The sequence below is a fragment of the Megascapheus bottae genome, chromosome X (assembly GCF_031878675.1).
Source record: "Megascapheus bottae isolate mThoBot1 chromosome X, mThoBot2.hap1, whole genome shotgun sequence".
In the NCBI taxonomy this organism is placed as follows: Eukaryota; Metazoa; Chordata; class Mammalia; order Rodentia; family Geomyidae; genus Megascapheus; species Megascapheus bottae.
In genome coordinates, this window is record NC_143547.1 from 34,876,126 (window position 1) to 34,897,266 (window position 21,141).

The 21,141-nt window shown below is 38.8% G+C and overlaps 1 protein-coding gene across 1 annotated transcript; it reads right to left on the reverse strand.

Annotated features, from left to right (window-relative positions):
* Positions 1–212: 212 nt before the first annotated feature.
* Positions 213–9,640, reverse strand: LOC150040820 (BTB/POZ domain-containing protein KCTD12-like). Its single transcript, XM_090325608.1, has 3 exons — positions 9,543–9,640; positions 9,072–9,128; positions 213–1,638 (listed from the first exon to the last, which is right to left on the reverse strand). The coding sequence occupies exon 3, from the start codon at positions 1,630–1,632 to the stop codon at positions 754–756; it is 879 nt and encodes a 292-aa protein (XP_090181734.1). The 5' UTR covers positions 1,633–1,638; positions 9,072–9,128; positions 9,543–9,640; the 3' UTR covers positions 213–753.
* Between the last annotated feature and the right edge of the window lie 11,501 nt (positions 9,641–21,141).

Genomic DNA, 21,141 nt, shown 5'->3' on the forward strand with positions numbered 1-21,141 from the left:
CTTATGTAAAAGCAATTTAAGTGTCAAGCGTATTATTCTTGGAAATAATTACTTCTGTAATTGCTCTCTCTTTACTCACTTTCTATGAAAAGTAATTGATAATTTTACAATTACTTGACCTTTCTTTGAACCTCTGGGAGGAATGTTGTCAATGTTTTCCAAGCAGCCTGATAGTAAGATAGCAGTGTGTGTGTGTGTGTGTGTGTGTGTGTGTGTGTGTGTGTGTGTGTATTTACAGTATTAAAAATGCATTCACATTTCCTATAGTAACCTCTAGCTCAGAAGGAGCAATACAGGACTACAACTAACAAGATATTGTGAGCAAGTTTAAACTGTGGTACTGAGAAGCACTTTGGAAGCCATGGCTCAGCATTTCTCAAGCAACTAAATCTTGTGGCTCTACTTAGTTGTCTTCACCCAATAAATACATCTCTATATTTAGGGTCATGTGTATATATATATGTCCACATATCAAATATTTTTTCTTCAATGGCATCCATCCACAATCCAAGACAGGTTGGAAGCCATATACATAGAATGGGATGATACGTAATAAGGACAACACCCCCAAAAAAGGGTTATAAGCAACTGGTTGTGGTGAAGAGAATGTCATTGTTCAAAATCAGATGCAATGTCTAAGTGTGAGTAATGTATACATTTCTAAAGGACATAGTTGGCATAAGAATAGAAAGAAGACCGAAAAAGAGTAGCCTATTGGTTTGTATTTTCTGGGTGATTTTGTTTTTTCACGTGTCACTCACGATAGAAAACATACTCAGTGTAAGAGGTCCAGATCTTGTCATCAGTCTGGTCATGTGTCACAGTGCAGGTGCCAGTGGAGTTGCATGCTACCATGTGGAAGCCAGCATCAGCTAGTTTGTCAAAGGCTTGTTCAAGAAAAGTGAATTTGAGGTAATAACGTGAAGTATATCGCTCAGGAGGACGATCGGGATCTCTGCTCTCATTCAGCGTATCTCCAAACACTTCTTTGGCCAGTGAGATCTTACCACACACCATGATTCGGGCCACCCGGCGGAATTTTGCATCGGTTTGACTGTCCCGACCCAGAGTATAGGACCCTCGATAACCAATCGTGATGAAACCTGCTTTCTTGAGATCAGAACCAGTGGCTGTGGGCATAACTAGGGTGTTATCAGGACCAGTAACTGGGATGGTATTACTTGAAGACAGATTAAGCATAGTGTCAATGCTAGGGGACAATTCTTCTAGGTCGCTTTGGCTTAGGTCATTGCCAGGTGAGTTAAGCTTATTTATCTTAAGAGCCAACATCTTGACCAGCTCTGGCAATTTGAAGTATTCTGCTTCTCTCTGAAGCCGACCACACTCTGGAAAGTGGTCAGGAAGAACGACTTGCATGTCTCTCATGTAGTCTAGCACATAACGAAAGAGAAAACCATCTCGATCTATGAAGAATCTCCCTTTGCTGTCTTGGATCAGGGAGCCAGGATTCTTTTCATTGAACATCTCCCAGAGCAGGGAACCAGGAATGCTGATCAAAGTAGGATAGCGAGTGATGTACACCTGACCACCTACATTAAGTTCAATAATCTCAGGAAAATTACTCAACTCCTCACTTGGATTGGTACGAATTGGTTTTTCTGGCATAGCCATAATGACCTGCAAAAACAACAAAACACATGGTTTTAATTAAGGGTTCACAAAAGGAGACTCGCATTTATATGAATTTGTTTGCTTAAAATATATACTGTGTATCTCAAGAATTTCAAGTAAAAATATAACCTTTTCTGCCTGTGGTTATAACTTGAAAAATCCAGCACAGTAAAATTATTGATGGTTTGGTTTGGCTTTGCAATGTGTGTATGTGGGGGAGGGGGGCGCTTGAACTCAGGACCTGGGAACTGTCCCTGAGCTTTGTTTCTCAAGACTATAGCTCTATCACTTTGAGCCGCAACTCCATTCTGGCTTTGGGGTGTTTAATTGGAGATGAGGATCTCATGGACTTTCAAGACCACACTGGTTTGGAGCTGCAATCTTCAGATCTCCTGAATAGGTAAGGTTGGATTATAGTCACAAGCCACCAGCACCCACCCCACTGCTTCTTTTTTTGCCAATGCTGGGTCTTGAACTCAGGCCTAGACACTGTCCTTGAGTACTTTTGCTCAAAGGTAGTGCTCTGCCACTTGAACCACACTGCCACATGTGGCTTCTGTGTATGTGGTACCGAGGAATCAAACCCAGGGCTTTGTGCATCCTCCGCAAGCACTCTACCAATGGGCCACACTCCCAGCCCAGCAGCTGCTTCCAGTAAGTGCTGGAGATTGAAACTATAGCCTCTAGACAAGTAGTTTATCACTGAGTCACATCGTATCCCGTGAAATTTTTTCTCCAATGTCCCTCTGGATTCTGTGCGTCACATAATCCTTCATCTCAGTTCATGGCAGGTTATCACAGTTCATGCAGGGCCCTTTCCTGTGATTATTGTTTAATTAGAACTTATCCTCATACTCCGTTCTCATTCCTGTATATCCATCCAATATAGGCTGATAAGTCTAGTATGTATCTTGTTGTTCATGTGTATTCTTACAAAATGTATTTTATAATTTTAGGTAGATGCATATGTTATTACTTTTTTTTCTTTTTTCCAGTCCTGGGCCTTGAACTCAGGGTTTGGGCACTGTCCTTGGACACTTTTTGCTCAAGGATAGCGCTCTGCCACTTAAGCCACAGTGCCACTTCCGGCTTTTTCTGTGTATGTGGCATCGAAGAATCGAGCACTGTTCTTCATGCATGCAAGCCGAGCACTCTACCACTTGGCTACGCTTCTGGCCCCAAAGTATACATTATTTTATTATATATTTTGTTTTTTGTTTACTCTCAGCATTATATTATGAATATTATGCTGATGTACATATATCTAATGCCTTGCTTCTGTTTTTAAATTTATTTTATTGTCAGGATGATGTATAGAGGGGTTACAGTTACATTAGTAAGTTAGTGAGTACATTACTTCTTGAAAATTGTTACCCCTTCCCATGTTTATCTCCCACTTTTCCTCTCCCCTACCCCCTCCCAAGTTGTAAAGTTGATTTCCAACATATTGTCTTGTGAATATCACTTTTATATTGGATCACCCTTTGTTCTTTGTCTCATCATCTTGTTTTTACCCTTCCCTAATTCAGATAAACAAATAAATGTATATACAATACACTAGGTACAAAACGCAGATACAGTAACAGGAAGGGATAAACCATAAGAGAAAAAAAATAGAGGAAAGAAATATCTTCACATAGTACATTGAATACAACAACCACAGAGCTAATCCCTTGCTTCTAATTGAGGAATAACATCAACCACATTTTATCATTCCTCTTTCCAATGATTCAAACCTAGATTACATTCAAATCTCTCTTCTAAATGCACATTCTTGCACACGTTCTCTATAACTCCAAATTCTGGCCTCTTTCTCTCTTTTTTTCCAACCTTTCCCTGCCCCCAGTCAGTACTACTATAATTTTCTCAGCCATTTGATTTTGAGATTCAGAAACCTCAGAAGTATCTTAATGCCTATTCATACTTCTAATTCATATTTCTCACAAACCTAGAAATCATCCATTTATTTTATCTTCTGTAATATATTGTTACTAGTCACTTCGTATTTCATATTCTGCACCAATATGAGAATTACTAATTGGTCTATCTCTCGTTGCTATCTATTTACATACTTCCGTTCCACTGACCAACAACAAGACAATGAAAATTCTGTTATCACATAGTCCTGTTTAACCATCCTCAGTGGTTTCACTTTGCTTATACATAAAATCAAAACCTCTTATGTTGGAACTAAAAACTCCACAAATCTAGTCTCCTTTCTTTTGTTATAATGATATCTGACATCATACAGGAATTACTATGTTCTAGACATTGTTATTAATTGATGAATTAGGTACTAATAAGTGAATATTTAAATGATAAACCAACCAATGAAGAGAGAAAGATAGAAGGGTTGACATTGTTCAAGACATGTTGTGGTAGTAAATTGACATGTTGAATTGAAACTCCTTTGTTTGACTACTTAAAGATACTTTTGAAAACTAATAAAAAAATAATACTTGACCAACCTATAACTACTAAGTCGCTGTGCTGGTATCCAAACTCAAGAAGTATCTGTGTCATTAATGCTATGCTGTATGGTTCCCTTTTGATTTTATATGTGCACCTTACCTATTTAAAAATGGTTTAATTCATTGTTGCCTCCTCATGATACATTCATTTTTTGCTTTTAGGCTTCTGTAAATCTTTGTGTGTGCGTATGTGTTTGTGCGTGTGTGCCCATGAAGGCACATGTACATATGCGTGGGCACATGACAGTCTGGGGCATAAACCCAGATCTTGGGCACTTTGGTGAGCTTTATCTCTCAACAATGGTACTCTAATCCGGGCCCGGTGGTTCAAGCCTGTAATCCTAGCTATTCAGGAGGCTGAGATCTGTGGATCAAAGTTCAAAGCCAGTCCGGGCGCAAAAGCACCTAAGACTCTTTTTTTTCATATATTTTTATTGTAATTAATAGAAGGGTTACATTATATCCGCCAGATAGAAGGTGCATTAATTCACATACATTGATACCCTTTCTGATGTCTTGGCACCTGAGACTCTTATCTCCAGTTAACCTCTAGAAAACTGGGAGTGGGGCTAGGCTCCAGGGTAGGGTGGTAGCCTTGAGCTGAAGAGCTCAGGGACAGGGCTCAAGCCAACTTCAAGTCCCATGACCCACAAAAAAGAAAAAAGAATTGTTCTCTACGGGCCGGGAGTTTGGCCTAGTGGTAGAGTGCTTGCCTAGCATTCACGAAGAGCAGGGTTTGTAGTTTGTATTCCTTGGTACCACATATATAGAAAAAAGCTGGAAGTGATGCTGTGGGTCAAGTAGTAGACCTCTAGCCTTGAGAAACCCCAAGAGCAGTGCTCAGGCCCTGAGTTGTAGCACCAGGACTGATTAAAAACAAAAAAAATGTTCTACCACTTGATCACACACCTGTATTTCTTGTTTTTGCTGGCTAATGGAGATAAGAGTTTTCCTCCTGGGTTGGCTTTGAACTAAGATCCTCATACCAGCCATCAAAGTAGGTAGGATTACAGGTCTGAGCCATAGCACCAGACTGGTTTATAAATGTTCCTCCAGCTCTTTGACATCCATCTTTACTTCAAGGAACAACTCCAGTAGTTCCTTAGTAAAGTCAGTGTCCCCCTGATTTGTCTACATTAAACTTGAGAAACCTCAGTTCTTTTTAGCTCAATAATTTTTCTAGCCTTTCATAACATAGCAGTATTCATGTAAATAATAATAATATCTAATATTTATGATGTACTTATATACTTCTTAAAACTCCTTTTCATATGGTAACTTTATCATTTTTAACAATTCAACAAGATAAATATTAAATTCTTTTCTTTTGCTAGTCCCGGGGCTTGAACTCAGTGTCTAAGCACTGTCCTTGAGGTTTCTCAAGGCTAGTGCTCTACCACTTGAGCCATTTACGGCTTTTTCTGGGAATATTGTTCCAAGGAATCGAACCCAGAGCTTTGGGCATATAGGCAAATGCTCTACCACTAGGCCACAGTCCAGGCCCCAGTTTTACAATTCTTGATAGGACTTCTGCTTTCAGTTTTCACTCACATACTAGCCTGCCCTTCCTACAACTAGAATTATCTCTCTAAACTATAAAACAGATCTGACTTTCCCTACATAAATCTTGTCAAAGATATTTCATTATCTATGGAATGAAATCCATACATGTTATATAGTATGTATGAAAAAAATTGAGAATCTGGATTTTTGCCTTATTCTTGCTTGGTCTTAAATACCAGCATTCTGGTATTTAAGATATCCAATTCGTTATGCCTACATGCCTTAAACATATGATTCCCCTTCTGCTCTACTTATGTCCAGTGTCCTTGTCCTTTCTTGTGAAATAATATGAGAAAGTATCAGATTTGAATTTGAATCCTAACTCTGCCATTTAGTATCTGGGTAACTTTGGGAAAACTATTCAATTTGTCTGAGCCTGAGTTTCCTTATTCTGACCCTAATTAATAAGATAAGGATAAAAATATAAAGCATTTAAAGTACTTACCACACTGCTTAGCCTGCAGTAGGTATTTAACAGATGATGGACTATATTAGCCAATAAAAGAACATATTTTAAACTGATATTTTTCAGCAATTCTCTCTTACCTAATAACACATCTAAAGAAAAGCAGTGAAAAATTGTTTTCCACTGAGTTGACTATAGCAACAGAAGTCTCATAATGATCCATTGAGATTCTGTTAAAATGAATACTTCCCTTTAATTTTATTTTTGTAATTTATTTCTATAACTTTAAAATATCTCTATTAGGGCCAGGACTTTGGCCTACTGATGGAGTATGAAGACCCACTTAAATCCCTTGGTACCACATACATAGAAAAAAACAGAAATGATGCTGTGGCACAAATGGTAGAATGCTAGCTTTGAGAAAGCCCAAAGACAGTGCTCAGGCCCAGAGTTCAAGCCCCAGGATTGGAAAACATACATAAATATATATCACATAAATATATGTACATGTATATATGTACTTATCACAACATAGCTAGAATGTATATATTTGTCTGTATGGTTTATAGAAATACATAACTATATATAACACTGCTGTTAATATACATATATGTATATCTGTGCCTAATAAACCTTAAGATACAAAACAACATTATATCTCTCTGGATCTCTAGCGCTGTGAACCTGGCAAGTAGCAAGTTTGTAAGTTGCAAAATGGCAAGTAAATAATCAACAAACATATTGTTAATCTCATTAGTTTCCCCAAACAACAATATATAAATATAATGCCATTTGTGGAAGTCTCTTTTGAAATAGAATTGAGTAAGAAGTGTACATGCACGAGGTTTTTCAGATCTGATTTTTTTGCCTTCCTGGGGTTTGAACTCAGGGCCTGGGTATTGTTCTTGGGCTTTCTCAAGGCTAAAGCTCTACCACTTGCTCCACAGAAACACTTCTGGCTTTTTCTGTGTATGTGGTAGTAAAGAATCTAACCCGGGTCTTTGTGCATGCTAGGCAAGCACTCTACCACCAGACCATGCTCCCAGCCCCAAGATCTGATTTTTTTAGGGTGTATTTATTCCTTCCAAAAGTCCGATATGTTTTTTTTTTTTTTAGAGAAGTCCGATATGTTTTTTTCACCACTTTACAAATAGATTGTTTTATAGTGAAATCAAGGAGCTGGACATAAGCACTGTAAAGAGTATGTTCAGTTTTTCTTTCTAGCCAGCTTGTTGGCTTTGGCAATCATTGTGCCAAGTCATCTGAAGAACTAACATTCTGTGAGTCCGAGTTATATTCAATTTGAGGAGTCAAGCTGTGCATTTGGATTCTGCCTTTTACATTTGCAAAGGAAGTTTTAGCTAACTTCTGAGAGCACAGTATTTCTTGACCAAAAAAAGAGGCAGAAGAAGAAAAGTCAGTACACTGCATGGAACTTTCAGCTGCCACCTCTCTGTGGCACAATCACCAACAAGTTAAAACACAAATAGGAATTTTACTCTGTAAATTATTCCTGAGACTAGTTACAGCTAACTGTCTCAAAAGGACACTACTTACTTTTTTTGTAAGAAAGAAAAAGAGAGGGGGCTGGGAGTTTGGCCTGGTGGTATAGTGCTTGCCTAGCATACACAAAGACCCAGGTTGGATTCCTCAGTACCATATACACAGGAAAAAGCCAGAAGTGGTACTATGATCAAGTAATAGAGCTCTAGCCTTGAGAACGCTCAAGCACAGTGCCCAGGCCCTGAGTTCAAACACCAGGAATGTCAAATAATAATAATAATATTAAAAAGGAGGAGGAGGAAGAGGAGGGGGAGGGGGAGGAGGAGGAGGAAGAGGAGGGGGAGGGGGAGGAGGAGGAGGAAGAGGAGGGGGAAGGGGGAGGAGGAACAGGAGGAGGAGGAGGAGGAAGAGGAGGAAAAGAAAAGGTCATTTTTCTGATAATGAAAGAAATTTAATTTCAAATCGCCCTTATTACTGTCATATATGAAGTCAAGCAGCTCATACTTCCCAAACAGAAAATTCCTGTTTGTTTGCATGGATTTGAAATGTAAATTTTTTGTTTATGTATAAAATCTTTTGCTATTCTTTTTCCCCTTTTTCTATCCCAATATTCTTAGTTTAGCTGCTTTTGCTCACAGGGAAGCAAAAATCACTTCATTCAATCTAACCATAGCTCAGTGTTTGAAATGTTTGCTTGAGTAATGGCCTTTTAAAGAATTGTGAAATGTCTCATTTATTCTCTTTTGTGCACAAACCAGAGGCTGATAAGGGCTTGTGGTTAGGTGCCCTCAAATAAATCAAAGAAATAAAAGTCCTGTAAGGAGGAAGTACAGAAGACAATGTGTAATTTAAATGGTTTAAACCACATGAAAAAATTCTTTGAATCCAGCTATATATTGAAAACCCAGAAGAGCTGAGCTGTACATTTCAACATTTCAAACAAACAGCTGAAAAAAGTAACTAGTGCATGCATCGCCTCTTTCTTATTCTTCCTCATAATTACAGTACCTTGCAACCAAGAACCAATGTGTTTATAGGGAAAAAATCAACAGCAAATCAAATATGTCTAAATACACCATAATGTAACCTCTTCATAATGACATGTGATTACTTCTTGAAAATGTGAAAGAACGATTTTCTAAGGAAATCAAACAGCTTATAAATGACTAATTTGCAATTTTATGAAGCCTGAAAATCTGGTATCCTAATCTCTCTTCTCTACCCCTTTCTCCTCCTCCTCCTCCTCCTCCTCCTCCTCCTCCTCCTCCTCCTCCTCCTCCTCCTCCTCCTCCTCCTCCTCTTCTTCCTCCTCCTCTTCCTGCTCCATCTCCTCCTCCACCTTCTCCTCCCCACTTTTCCCCCCTCTTCCTTTTCCTTCTTGTTAGGTCCTACTCTGTCTCTGTCTCTGTCTCTTCTCTCTTTGATCAATCAGTCCTAAATACATATTCACTTATGAGAATAGAATCATCAATTTAAATTAGAAATGTGGTTCCCACCTTTTATGTTGCTTCAATTCAGAGAAATCCAAAAAATCAAAGTAGATAGCAGCAGAACTAAAAGTACAAACAAAAGGACAAAACAACTTTAAGAATTGGGAATAGTTTTTCTTCTACTTGTAGATGAAAATTCTAAGCAGGATTACCTTCACATTCCAACTAGCTTTTATTGGAGGCTTTTTAGTTTGCTAGTAAAATGAAATGTTGAGTACCCAGGTGTTTTATTTCTGTCATTAACCAAATGATACAATGTCATCTGAATTTCTTCAGTTCTCTTTCTCAGTAAAATGCCTCCCTCTGCTTTAGGATCTCTAGCCCGCTTTTCCAATCAGCATGTTTCACAAGCAGTCCTCTCTCAATAGAGAAAGGAAAGAGATACGAGCCCCCCCCCCCAACTCCGGTGAAATGCAGAAGCTCCTGAATTCCAGAAGCAGTGGACTAGAAAGGAAAGACAAGCAGATCAATAGTTACCTTGAATCTCCAGCCACTGAGATAGTGGCAAGCAAAGCCTCAGTCCCAGTCTGCTTTGCTGCTCGACTGCTCAACTTCACTTGTGAAATGCCTTCCTGTTTTTCTCCCTTTCCGTGTGCTTTGGTGCTTTGGTTTCCCCTTTTAATACTAGCAATCCTGTAGACACTCCTCCTAGGCTATGACATACTTGGCTCCCTCTCCTGCCCGTCCCCCAAATGGAAATAGCAAGGAATTCTGCCATTGGAGGAGGAAGTAAAGGGAGAGGGAAAGGAAGATGACTGTAGTGGTGATGTCAATAAATAAGTGGAATCTGGGGGCAAGGAAGAATTTTTACTCAGTGGTGTTTTGTGTGTGTGTGTGTGTGTGTGTGTGTGTGTGTGTGTGCTAGCAGAACAAATAAATATTTGGCACATGCAAATTACCTATTTTTGTTTTGGTGTTTTACACTTTTCTTCAAATAGTTGCACAGAAGAGATTTCAATTTAACATGTCCATGTATGTGTAAGATGCATATCGGAACAGTGTCACCCCTTCCATCAGCCCCTCCCCCATCCAGACTTGTCACCTCAAGTTTCCTAGTTCAGTCTTCATGTAGGTGCATTCAATATTATATATAGCTCTATTCACCGCAATTCCTCATTTTGTTTGTCTGCCCCCACACCTTTTAGTTTCCGACCCCCTCAGTCTAGACATATTTCAAGCTTCCTAGTATTCATTTTGTTGAACTGCCTATTCATTGTTCAAAGGAGTTACACTGTGGGATCTATTCCTGCAAATACCATTCTTGACTCAATTTGATTGTGCAAATATACATTTGGCCTTCTTTGTGTTCTCACAGATATTTATAATTTAGGTATAACTTCAACATAGTAGAGAAAATATGTACCCTTTGTTTCTCTGAGGCTGACTTCACCCAATGTAATTTTTCCAGCCCACCCACTGTATACACCCATGTATATACCCATGTATGCACACATACATATATATATATACATATGTGATAGAATTTTCTGATCCATGAATTAACTGAAAAAGAAGCATAAAGCTAGACATGCCAGCCTCCCTTTTATATCTCTGTCCATTACTCTAATCCATTCTCTTCTATATTCACTTTTGCAGCCATCTTGGAATCCAAGAAGGTCAAGATGGGAGACAAAGATTATCTGCCAGGGAGCAAAGCTGGTTACTCAGGAAGCTGAGCTCTGAGGATCATGGTTCACAGTTAGACCAGGCAGGAAATCTAGGCCAGGCAGGAAAATCTGTGGAAATCTTCTCTCCAATTAACCACCAAAAAGTCAGAAATGGAGCTATGGCTCAAGTGGTAGAGTGTTAACCTTGAGCAATAAAGCCTAGGTACAGCACTCAGACTCTGAATTCAAGTCCTAAAATGGGACACACACAGTACACAAACACACACACACACAAATTAGGCTGGGATCATGATTAAACATGTAGAATGCTTGCTTAGGAAGCACATGTCCTTTAGTTCAATTCTTTCTATATCAAAAAATGCATGAGGGAAGAAAACTATGTAATGAGAAGGGACCAACCAGACAAAGTAAGAAGAATAAGCAGAAGAAAGGATGCTAAATATGAGAAAAGTGAAGTATGATAGAAGTAAAGGTAATAAGAATGGAAGTAAATATTTGCAATCCATATGTCCAATATTGGTTAATATTTGTACTGCATAAGGAAATCATTCAACACAATAGTAAAAAAAATCCACAAACTGTAACTCTGAACAATTGAATTACAAATGCACAAATTACAAAGAGGCATTTTTCCAAGAAAGATGTACAAACAGACACCAGAGACATGAAATGTTGCCCAACGTAACTAATCTTCAGGGAAAAACATAGCAACAGTACAATGACTAAATACCTACTATCTAGATAGTATCAAAAAAGTAAAGAAAAGCCAGGTGCTAGTGGCTCATGCTTCTAATCCTAGTTACTCTGGAGGCTGTGATCTGAGGATAAAGGTTTGAAGCTAACTCAGGCTAGAAAATTTCTGAGATGTTTATCTTCAATTAACCACCAGGAAGCTGAAAGTATCACCATGGTTCAAAGTAGTAGAGCATTAGTCTTGAGTAAAAGACCTCAGAGACAGAAACCAGGCAACAGGTTCAAGACTCATAACTGACAAAAAAAGATAGCAAGTATCAAAAAGAGAATTCTTATGTGCTGTTGGTGGGCAGGAGGAATAAAGTTTTTAGATCTATTTGCTGGAGTCAGTAATAATTTCTTTCTTTCTTTGCTAGTCCTGGGACTTGAACTCAGGGCCTGAGCATTGTCGTGAGCTTTCTCAAAGCTAGTAGTGCTGTACCACTTGAGGCACAGCATCACTTCTGCCTTTTTCTATATGTGATACTGAGGAATCAAACCCAAGGCTTCATGAATGATAGGCAAGCACTCTACCACTTGGCCATGCTCCAGGCCCAATAATTTTATTTCTTATATAAAAGTAATAAAGTAAACCTCAAGTGTCTTATCTTAAAACAATAGGCAGGCAAAAAAATAGAGTGGAAGAAAGCCTCTTCAACAAGTGGTGCTGGCAGAACTGGTTAAGCACTTGCAGAAAATTAAAGTTGGATCCTTCTTTGTATCCCTGCACCAGGACTAACTCCAAATGGATCAAAGACCTCAAGGTAAAAGCCGATACACTGAAAACTTTACAAGAAGGAATAGGAGATACACTAAATCTCCTTGGCACAGGTCAAAACTTTCTTAATAAGGACCCAGGAACACAACAAACCAAATAAAGGCTGGATAAGTGGGACTGCATTAAACTGCAGAGCTTCTGTATGGCAAAGGACATAGCTAGCAAATTAACTAGAAAGCCTACAGAGTGGGAGAAGATCTTCACTAACCATAAAACGAACAAAGGCCTCATATCTAAAATATATCAACAGCTCAAAAAATTGAATCCCTCCAAAATTAATCTCCAAAGAAACAACTGTCCCATTAAAAGATGGGCCAAAGACCTAAAGAGAGTCTTCTCTGAAGAAGAAATAAGAATGACCTATAGACACATGAAGAAAGGCTCGACATCTCTGGCCATAAAAGAAATATAAACCAAAACAACTCTAAGATTCCACCTCCCTCCAATTAAAATGGCCAGGATCAAGAAAGCTAATAACAGATGCTGGAAGGGATGTGGCCAGGAGGGATCATTACTACACTGTTGGTGGGAGTGTGAACTCGTTCAAACACTGTGTTAAGGATTATGGTGGTTCCTCAAAAGACTAAACATAGACCTCCCCTATGACTCAGAAATTCCACTTCTTGGCATTTACCCAACCATCCAGAAAAAAAGGACATACTAAATCCAATAGCACAATGATGTTTATTGCAGCACTATTTACCATAGCAAAGATATGGAACCAACCTAGATGCCCCTCACTAGATGAGTGGATCAACAAGATGTGGTATTTATACACAATGGAATTCTATGCTGCTGTCAGAAAGAATGACATCCCCTCATTTGTAAGGAAATGGAAAGACTTAGAAAAATCATATTAAGTGAAGTAAGCCAGACTCAAAGGTTTCCCTCATTTGTCATAATCAGTGGAAACCTTGGGCTCTCCTAGGAGAGGTTTAGAATAGAGCAAAACCTACATACATAAGGCCATATAGGATGAGGCTAAATGAAAGGACCTCCAGGATATAGAAACAAAAGCCATATAATGAGTGATTTTTGTCCTTAATGTATTATGTTATCTCTCATCTGTTTTGCTGTCCCTTGGTTATCTCATATTGTTATAGTATTTTCCCTTGTTATCTAATATATTGTATATATGTTTATTTGGTTATTTGAAACCCATAGGGAAGGGAGAATACAAGATGAGGGGTGGAGGTGGAGAGGAGGAAATGGGGACCAAAACATGAGAAAGAGTATCAATGTATGTAAAGTAATTCATCTTCTATCTGGTGAATATAATGTAACCCTTCTATTAATTACAATAAAAATGTATAAAAAATGATAAGGGGTAGGGGTTTGAGGCATGGCTCAGTTGGAAGAGTGGTAGCCAATGAGGGAAAGCATCAGGTTCTGAATTGGAGTTACAGTCTTGGGCCTAAAACAAGAAAAGGTAGGCAAATGAGGTACTAGACATTTAACTTGCTGTCAATAAATCCACATTACTTATAGTTTAGCATATCACATTGTACTTACTTCATGAGCATATACAATTAATATTCCTTAATTAAAATTTGTGTGATATCTTCTTAGGTACTCTACTTTCCATTACTGGTTAACTCTTTTCTCTTTTTTCAGTGAGTATTTGTCTGGCATCTAAGATAGCCAGTAATAAACTGTATTTCATAACTATTTGTAACCTCTCCTCCTTTAATATGCCTTTACACTTAGTAACTACTTACAATAAATAGAACATGACAGAAGTGAGAGAACACTACTTTTAAAATTTAGTTACAAAAAATTGTAATGGCTACAGCCTTAGGTTGCTCTTATTTTCTCTTTGATCACCCAACTTAGGGAAAATCAGAGCTTTCAGTTATCCTGTAGAGAAGCCCACATGGCTGGAGATCAAGCATTCAACAATGACATGAATGAGCTTGGAAGTTAATCTGGCAGCAATGAAGCCTTCAGATAAAAGTGCAGCAGCAGCTGAATGCATGGCTGGTACCTCCTGAGAAACCTGGTATCCAGATGGACTGTAGAACGGTTCCTAACCCATACTAACTGGATGATTAATATTGTTCATTATTTTAAGCTGTAAACCATTTACCATTTGTCTTATTTTTGATTAATAATACTAGTTATTAACACCATCAACTAATTCCTCTGCTATTGGTCTGTGTATAATCATACTTTTATATTTGTAATCATTCAAATGCATGATCCATGGATTAGAACTCTATTTGGTAGATTTTTTTTTTGGTTTCTGAAGCCAGTAAATAGCTGTGGGGGTGGTTGCTAGTCCTGGAGCTTGAACTCATGGCCTGGGCACTGTCATTGGATTTTTCTCAAGGCTAGCACTCTGCCACTTGAACCACAGCACCACTTCTGGCTTTTTCTATGTATGTGGTACTAAGAAATTGAACCCAGGGCTTTGTGAATGCTAGGCAGGCATTCTACCACTAGGCCACACTCCCAGCCCTAGCTATATGTTTTGATGTTGAATATGTCTACACATAAACAATTTATGAGTGCACAGTAAATAATCAATAGGTTCTTTAGAAAAATAAGATACTTAAGATTGCTTTCTTTCCTTCAGGAAAAGTTTTATAAATTCTACCAGAAAAATGGAATCAAGAAAAATAATATATAATCATATTTAATTATAAAATCAATACAAGAGCACTATTGAACTTCATGTCATAAAAAATATAATAAAGGGCAGGGGGGTTGGCCTAATGTTAAGAGTGCTTGCCTAGCATGATCGGAGACCCAGGTTCGATTCCTTGGTACCACATACATTGAAAAAGCCAGAAGTGGTGTTGTAGCACAATTGGTTGAACATTAGGCCTTGGGAGAAAAGCCCAAGGACAGTGCTCAGGCCCTGAGTTCAAGCCCCTGGACTGGAAAAAAGTATAATAAAGAAGAAAATTAAAGTAATCTATAGTATACCATGACCCAGAGCTAACCACTGAAACACTTTCCATTGTAATACTCATAAGCATAATCACACCATTTTTTTCAGAATAATTCCTTAAGGATAAATCTTTATTAAGTATGTATCTTTTTTATCACAAAAGGAAAAATGAAAATTGTAGTACCTAATCTGCCTTAACTGAGAATACATTGTGGGTATGTATGTGTGTGCATGTGTGTGCACAAGCTAGTATGAGTTGGTGTGCATATGGACACACACAAACATGTATAATTTTTACACATTATTATTGTATCTTCTCTAGTCCTTTCAAAACATTTTCCTAGGATAACTTACAGTAGTTTTTAAGGATTTTTTCCCCCAGATGTAACTGTTTTAAAAAATGATTTCTTTCTTTTTTTTGCCAGTCCTGGGCTTGGGTTCAGGACCTGTGCACTGTCCTTGGACTTTCTCAAGGCTAGAGCTCTACCACTTGAGCCTCAGCACCACTCTGGCTTTTTTCTATGTATGTGATAGCAAGGAATTGAACCTGGGTCTTCGTTCATGCTAGGCAAGCAATCTTCCACTAGGCCAAACTCCCGGCCCCTCTTTCTTTTTACTTTCTTTTTTTTTTGTTGGTCCTGAGGCTTGAACTCTGGGCCTGGATGCTTTCCCTGAGCTCTTCAGCTCAAGGCTAGCCCTCTAGCATATTGAGCCACAACACCACTACCAGTTTTCTGTCAGTTAATTGGAGATTAGTGTCTCAGGGACTTTTGTACCTGGGCTGGCTTTGAACTGCAATCCTCAGATCTCAGCCTCCTGAGTAGCAAGGATAACAGGCAGTATGAGCCACTGGCTCCCAGCAGAAGATTTTTTTATCTTTTATTATCCTTAGGTAGTTGTACAATGATATTTCAATTCAGCATATCCATTTGTGGTTAATGTCACCCATTTTTATCTTTGTCCTCCATCTCTCCCAACACCACCCTCAATTTACCTAGCTCCATTTTCACATATATACAGTTGCCTTTGCCATCCAGAAATTGACAATGTAAAAAGCAGACTAAAATAAGGACAGAACATTCCAAACTAAGAAGAAACTTATACTTGACCGGTAACTAACAAGTTATGCTAATCATGTGTCACAATTTGGCAACTTATGTTACCTATAATACAGACAGAAAGAGACTAGTAACCAATAGTTAACTACCCTTACCAAGAAAACTTATGTCATAGGAGACAATGTTCTAGCAACAGAAGAGATTTTCCTAACTTTGAGAGTGAAGGAAGATAATTTGAAAGATGGAAAATTTCACATATTGTTATTTTATATCATTAAAACATCATGACACTAGAGTTCAAAGAACAGCCAAAGCCACAACAGGCAGATAGCCTGTCATATGGGTACATCTTTGCTAATGAAAAGCATTCAAAATTTGAAAATAAGGCAAAAGGATGAGACTGTCCTTTTAATGCAATGTAGTTGAGTTGGTTTACCCTATAATTGTTTCAGAAACGGTGTATATATTCCTTTATTTGTGCTGGTATTGGGGCTTAAACTAAGGGCCTGGGCTCTGCGCCTTAGCTTTTTCACTCAAGGCTGATGTTCTTTTTTTTTTTTCTGTTGGTCATGGGGCTTGAACTCTGGGCCTGAGCACGGTCCCTGAGCTCTTCAGCTCAAGGCTAGTACTCTAACACAACGATCCAAAGCACCACTTCTGGTTTTCTAGTGGTTAACTGGAGATCAGAGCCTCAGGGATTTTAGTGCCTGGGCTGGCTTTGAACCATGATCCTCAGATCTCAGCCTCCTGAGTAGCTAGGAGTACAGGTGTGAGCCACTAGCACAGGGTTTGACGTTTTATCATATGAGCCTTACTTCTACTTCTGACTTTTGGAAATAGGAATTTTATGGACTTTCCTGTCCTGGCTTGCTTTGAACGAGGATCCTCAGATCTAAGATTCCTAAGAAACTAGGTGTGAAATTGCTTAATTTTAAATGTGCTATTGGATGATTATTAAAGGATAGACTGTAAAGCTATATGTTAGCTTGCAAATATTTAGCTGGTAGAGATATAAATTATTTTTTCTGGTTGAAAAGACAACCCCAAAAGAATAGCTCAAAAACAAGCTGGGTGTGGTGGCTCATGCCTGTAATCCTAGCTACTAAGGAAGCTGAGATCTGAGGCTCATGGTTCAATACCAGCCCGGGAACTAAAATCCCTGAGACTCTTATCTCCAATTAACCACTAGAAAACCAGAAGTGGTGTTGTGGCTCAAGGCGTAGGGCGGTAGCCTTGAGCTGAAGAGCTCAGGGACAACATCCAGGCCAAGTTCAAGATCCATAACCGGAAAAAAAAAGTCCAATTCTGCTGGTTTCACCTTAGTAACTTGGATGAATTTTTAATTGATATAAACATCATGTTTTGACTTTTGGAATGTTATAATTTGTCCTATTTTCCCTGTTTTTTACAAATATACTAGATTGTGCATATGTTTATTTAATTTTCTAAACAATTCCTTAAAAGTGATCATAGTGGTCAACTTGAGAGATTTAGTTTTCACTTGATATATTTCTGAATTACTTATTTAAAGAGAATTTCTGGTTATTTAATGAGATTATACTAGTTTATGGAAGAGTGAGATGTGTGTGTGTGACTAATCTCCAGTTTTACATTAAAGTCTCTGATAACTTAAGGGACTTTTGTTTTGGTGTTTTTGTGATAAAGAAGAAATATAGTTTTCAGAATCTCAGGCTCAGGGTATAGTAGAACTGAATGAAGTTCTTTAACACATTGAATGACACAAACTGATATTGGAATTGACTTATGCCAGTGTTTTTCCTAAACTTTATGCTGGTTCTCCTATCTATTAATCTACTCTTGAATATTTTTAGAGTTTATCCAGGAGGTCAATTGCAGGCTTCTATTTTTATATCTTAGTGTTTTAAATATTCCTAGTAAAACTTGTTCAATAAAATAAAACAAAATGTAAATTTTGTGTGGTTTCCCTAGGAATCATTCTTGTTTTTCACTTTATAGGAAAGCAGAAACTGGTGGCCATGTCCGAAAACCTACCTTCTCAGGAGACTGAGATCTGAGTATTAAGGTTTGAAGCCAGCCAGGGCCAGGAAGTGGGTGAGACTATAATCTCCAATAACCTATCAAAAAGCTGCAAGTGGAAGTATGGTTCGAATGGTTGAGCTCCAGCCTTGAGATAGAAACTCAGCTTGAGAATGTAAGGCCCTGAGTTCAAGCCCCAGTAAGGGAGAGGGAGAGGGAGAGGGAGAGGTTGAGAGAGAGAGAGAGAGAGAGAGAGAGAGAGAGAGAGAGAGAGAGAGAGAGAGAGAGAGAGAGAGAGAGACAGAGACAGAGAGACACAGAGAGACAGAGAGACAGAGAGAGAGAGAGAGAGGAAGAAGGAGGAGGGAAGGAGGGAGAGAGGGAGGAAGGGAGGAAAGAAGGAAGGAAGGAAGGAACAGAAGGGAAGGGAGGGACAGAGGAAGGGAGGAAGGGAGAGAGAGAAAGAGACAGAGAGAAAAAAGAGAGAGTAAAGAAAGAAAGGACAGAAAGACAGGAGATAGAAAAAGTGGGAGAAAAACATGGGATTGGGTATCAATGTTCAAGAAGTAATGTACCCACTACCTGATGAATATAATAAATAAATAAATGAATAAGAAAGGAGAGAAACAATAGAGTAAGAAAGGAGAGATTGAAAAAGAGGGAGAAGCTGGGTGTGGTGGCTCACGCCTATAATCCTAGCTACTCAGGAGGCTGAGATCTGAGGATCATGGTTCAAAGCCAGCCCAGGCACTAAAATCTGAAACTCCTATCTCCAATTAACCACCAGACTGGAAGTGGCACTGTGGCTCAAGTGGTACAATGGTAGCCTTGAGCTGAAGACCTCAGGGATAGCGCCCAGGTCCAGAGTTCAAGCACCAGGACCACCACCAACAACAACCAAAAATTAATAAAAAAGAAATAAAGAACAAAAGTAAGTTACAGGAACTCCATGGTTTTGTGTTTATATTTATAATTTAGAGCAATGAGCAAAGACAGAAATGCTTTCTATATGTATATGTGAGAAAAAAGTGTTGGACTTGAGATGAAAAAGCTAATTTCCAAAAGAAGTCTCAATGAAGTAGCCAATTTGTCAATTAAAAATAGAATTGATAACAGTTGAGAATCACTAAAGAATGAGAATTGTTTTGTTTTATGATGTCATTCTTCCAGCACTACAAATTATAAAAGGAATGTGGATACATAGCAAATCCCCTATTGGTTTAACAGTCCTACAACCTAATATCGCCCTCTTCTGGTTATATGGCTCATATTACCTGGTTCATTGATGGGAAGAAAAAAAAAAGGTTAATTTTTAAATAGGGAGTTAGCTTGGAGAAGATAATGGGGGTGGAAGTAGTCATTTTGAAACCTGGAAGGAAATAGGCTATAATTCTTTCATAGTATAACAAAAACAAAGAAAAATAGTTATAAGTATAATGATGCTTACTAGGAGGGGAAAATGAGGACTTTTGTTTAATGAGTATGTAAAATGTAAAAGACCACACGATTGGTTTACAGCAGTGGGAATATGCATAACCTCATTAACCTGCATATTTCAAAATGCCATGTACAAGCCGGCCTCTGGTGGCTCCTGTCTGTAATCCTAGCTACTCGGAAGGCTAAAATCTCAGAATCATGGTTCAAATTCAGCTTGGGCAGGAAATTCGGCAAAACCTTTATTTCCAATCAACCAGCAAAAAGCCAGAAGTGAAGCTGTGGCTCAAGGGGCGAACCACTAGACATCAGTGCAAAGGCTAAGGGCAGCACTCAGTCCTTAAGTTTGAGTCTCAGCACCAAAATCAATACAAAATATCCAAGCAAACACCTCAACAACCCAACATGGGGTGGGGGGGAATATCTCCATGTCCGTTTTACCACAATTAAAAATTAACAAGTACATTGTCTGCAGCGTAATGTTTTCACCTTCTCAAGTGTTTATCATCATTACCTAACTATGAATTTTAAGTCTTGTTCCTTTACCAAAAAGAAGCACATACTTCTCTTAATGTGGTAAAATTGTCATTATCAAGCAACTTCATTTCCACTTTGAAAGAGTTTTATTCTTTTTTTAGTCAGTCCTGGGACTTGAACTCTGGGCCTGGGTCTTGTCCCTCAACACTTCAACTCAAGGGTAGTGCTATACCACTTGAGCCACAGTGTCACTTCCAGTTTTCTGGTGGTTAATTGGGAGATAAGAATCTCACTGCCTTTCATGGCTGGGCTGGCTCTGAACCATGATCCTCAGATTTCAGCCTCCTAAGTAATTAGGATTATAGGTATGAGCCATCAGGGCCAGGCTGGAGATTTTCATTCTTAAAAGACGTTTATTCTTCAGTCTTGCCTATTTACCAAACTAAGTGGAATGATTCTAAAATTGCTGATTTACTTTGAGAAAGCATGAAATATTCTTCAATTAAAAAATCTTGTTAGTATGTATGGGACTAGGAGGGCACTGGGCACTGTACCACCTTACCTCTGGGGTAAAATGAGGCCTATTTCATGGAATCCTGAGTGGGGTCCTCACAGAGGACGAACCTGTAATCCTACCTACTTGGTAGGCAAGTCGAGAGGATCACTGCCAACCCCCACATGCAAATAAACAGATGTTGGTATACATCTGTAATTCTACCCATGCAGGAGGCATAGACAGGAGGAGGATCGGTCCAAGGCAGGCCCAGGCACACAAGATGGCAGACCTCATATGAAAAATACAATCTGGTACCAGGGGCTCATACCTATAAGCCCAGCTATTATGAAAGCTGAGATCCAGAGGTTTGCAGTTTAAAGCCAGCCTAGGCTGGGTTGGAAGAATGGCTCAAATGGTAGAACACCAGCAAAAAAAGTAAGAGTTCAAACACCAGTACCATCCAAATCCCCACATGACTTCAAACCAGTCTGCCATCGCTCCACCCCAGGTCACTGAGATCTGAGCGCACTCAGACAGTGGCATATTAAAAAGTGGCAGCTATGCTCCTATGGCTCATACCTG

Excerpts from the sequence above, each read along its gene's own strand:
- LOC150040820 (XM_090325608.1), bottom strand. The coding sequence starts at position 1,632 with ATGGCTATGCCAGAAAAACCAATTCGTACCAATCCAAGTGAGGAGTTG.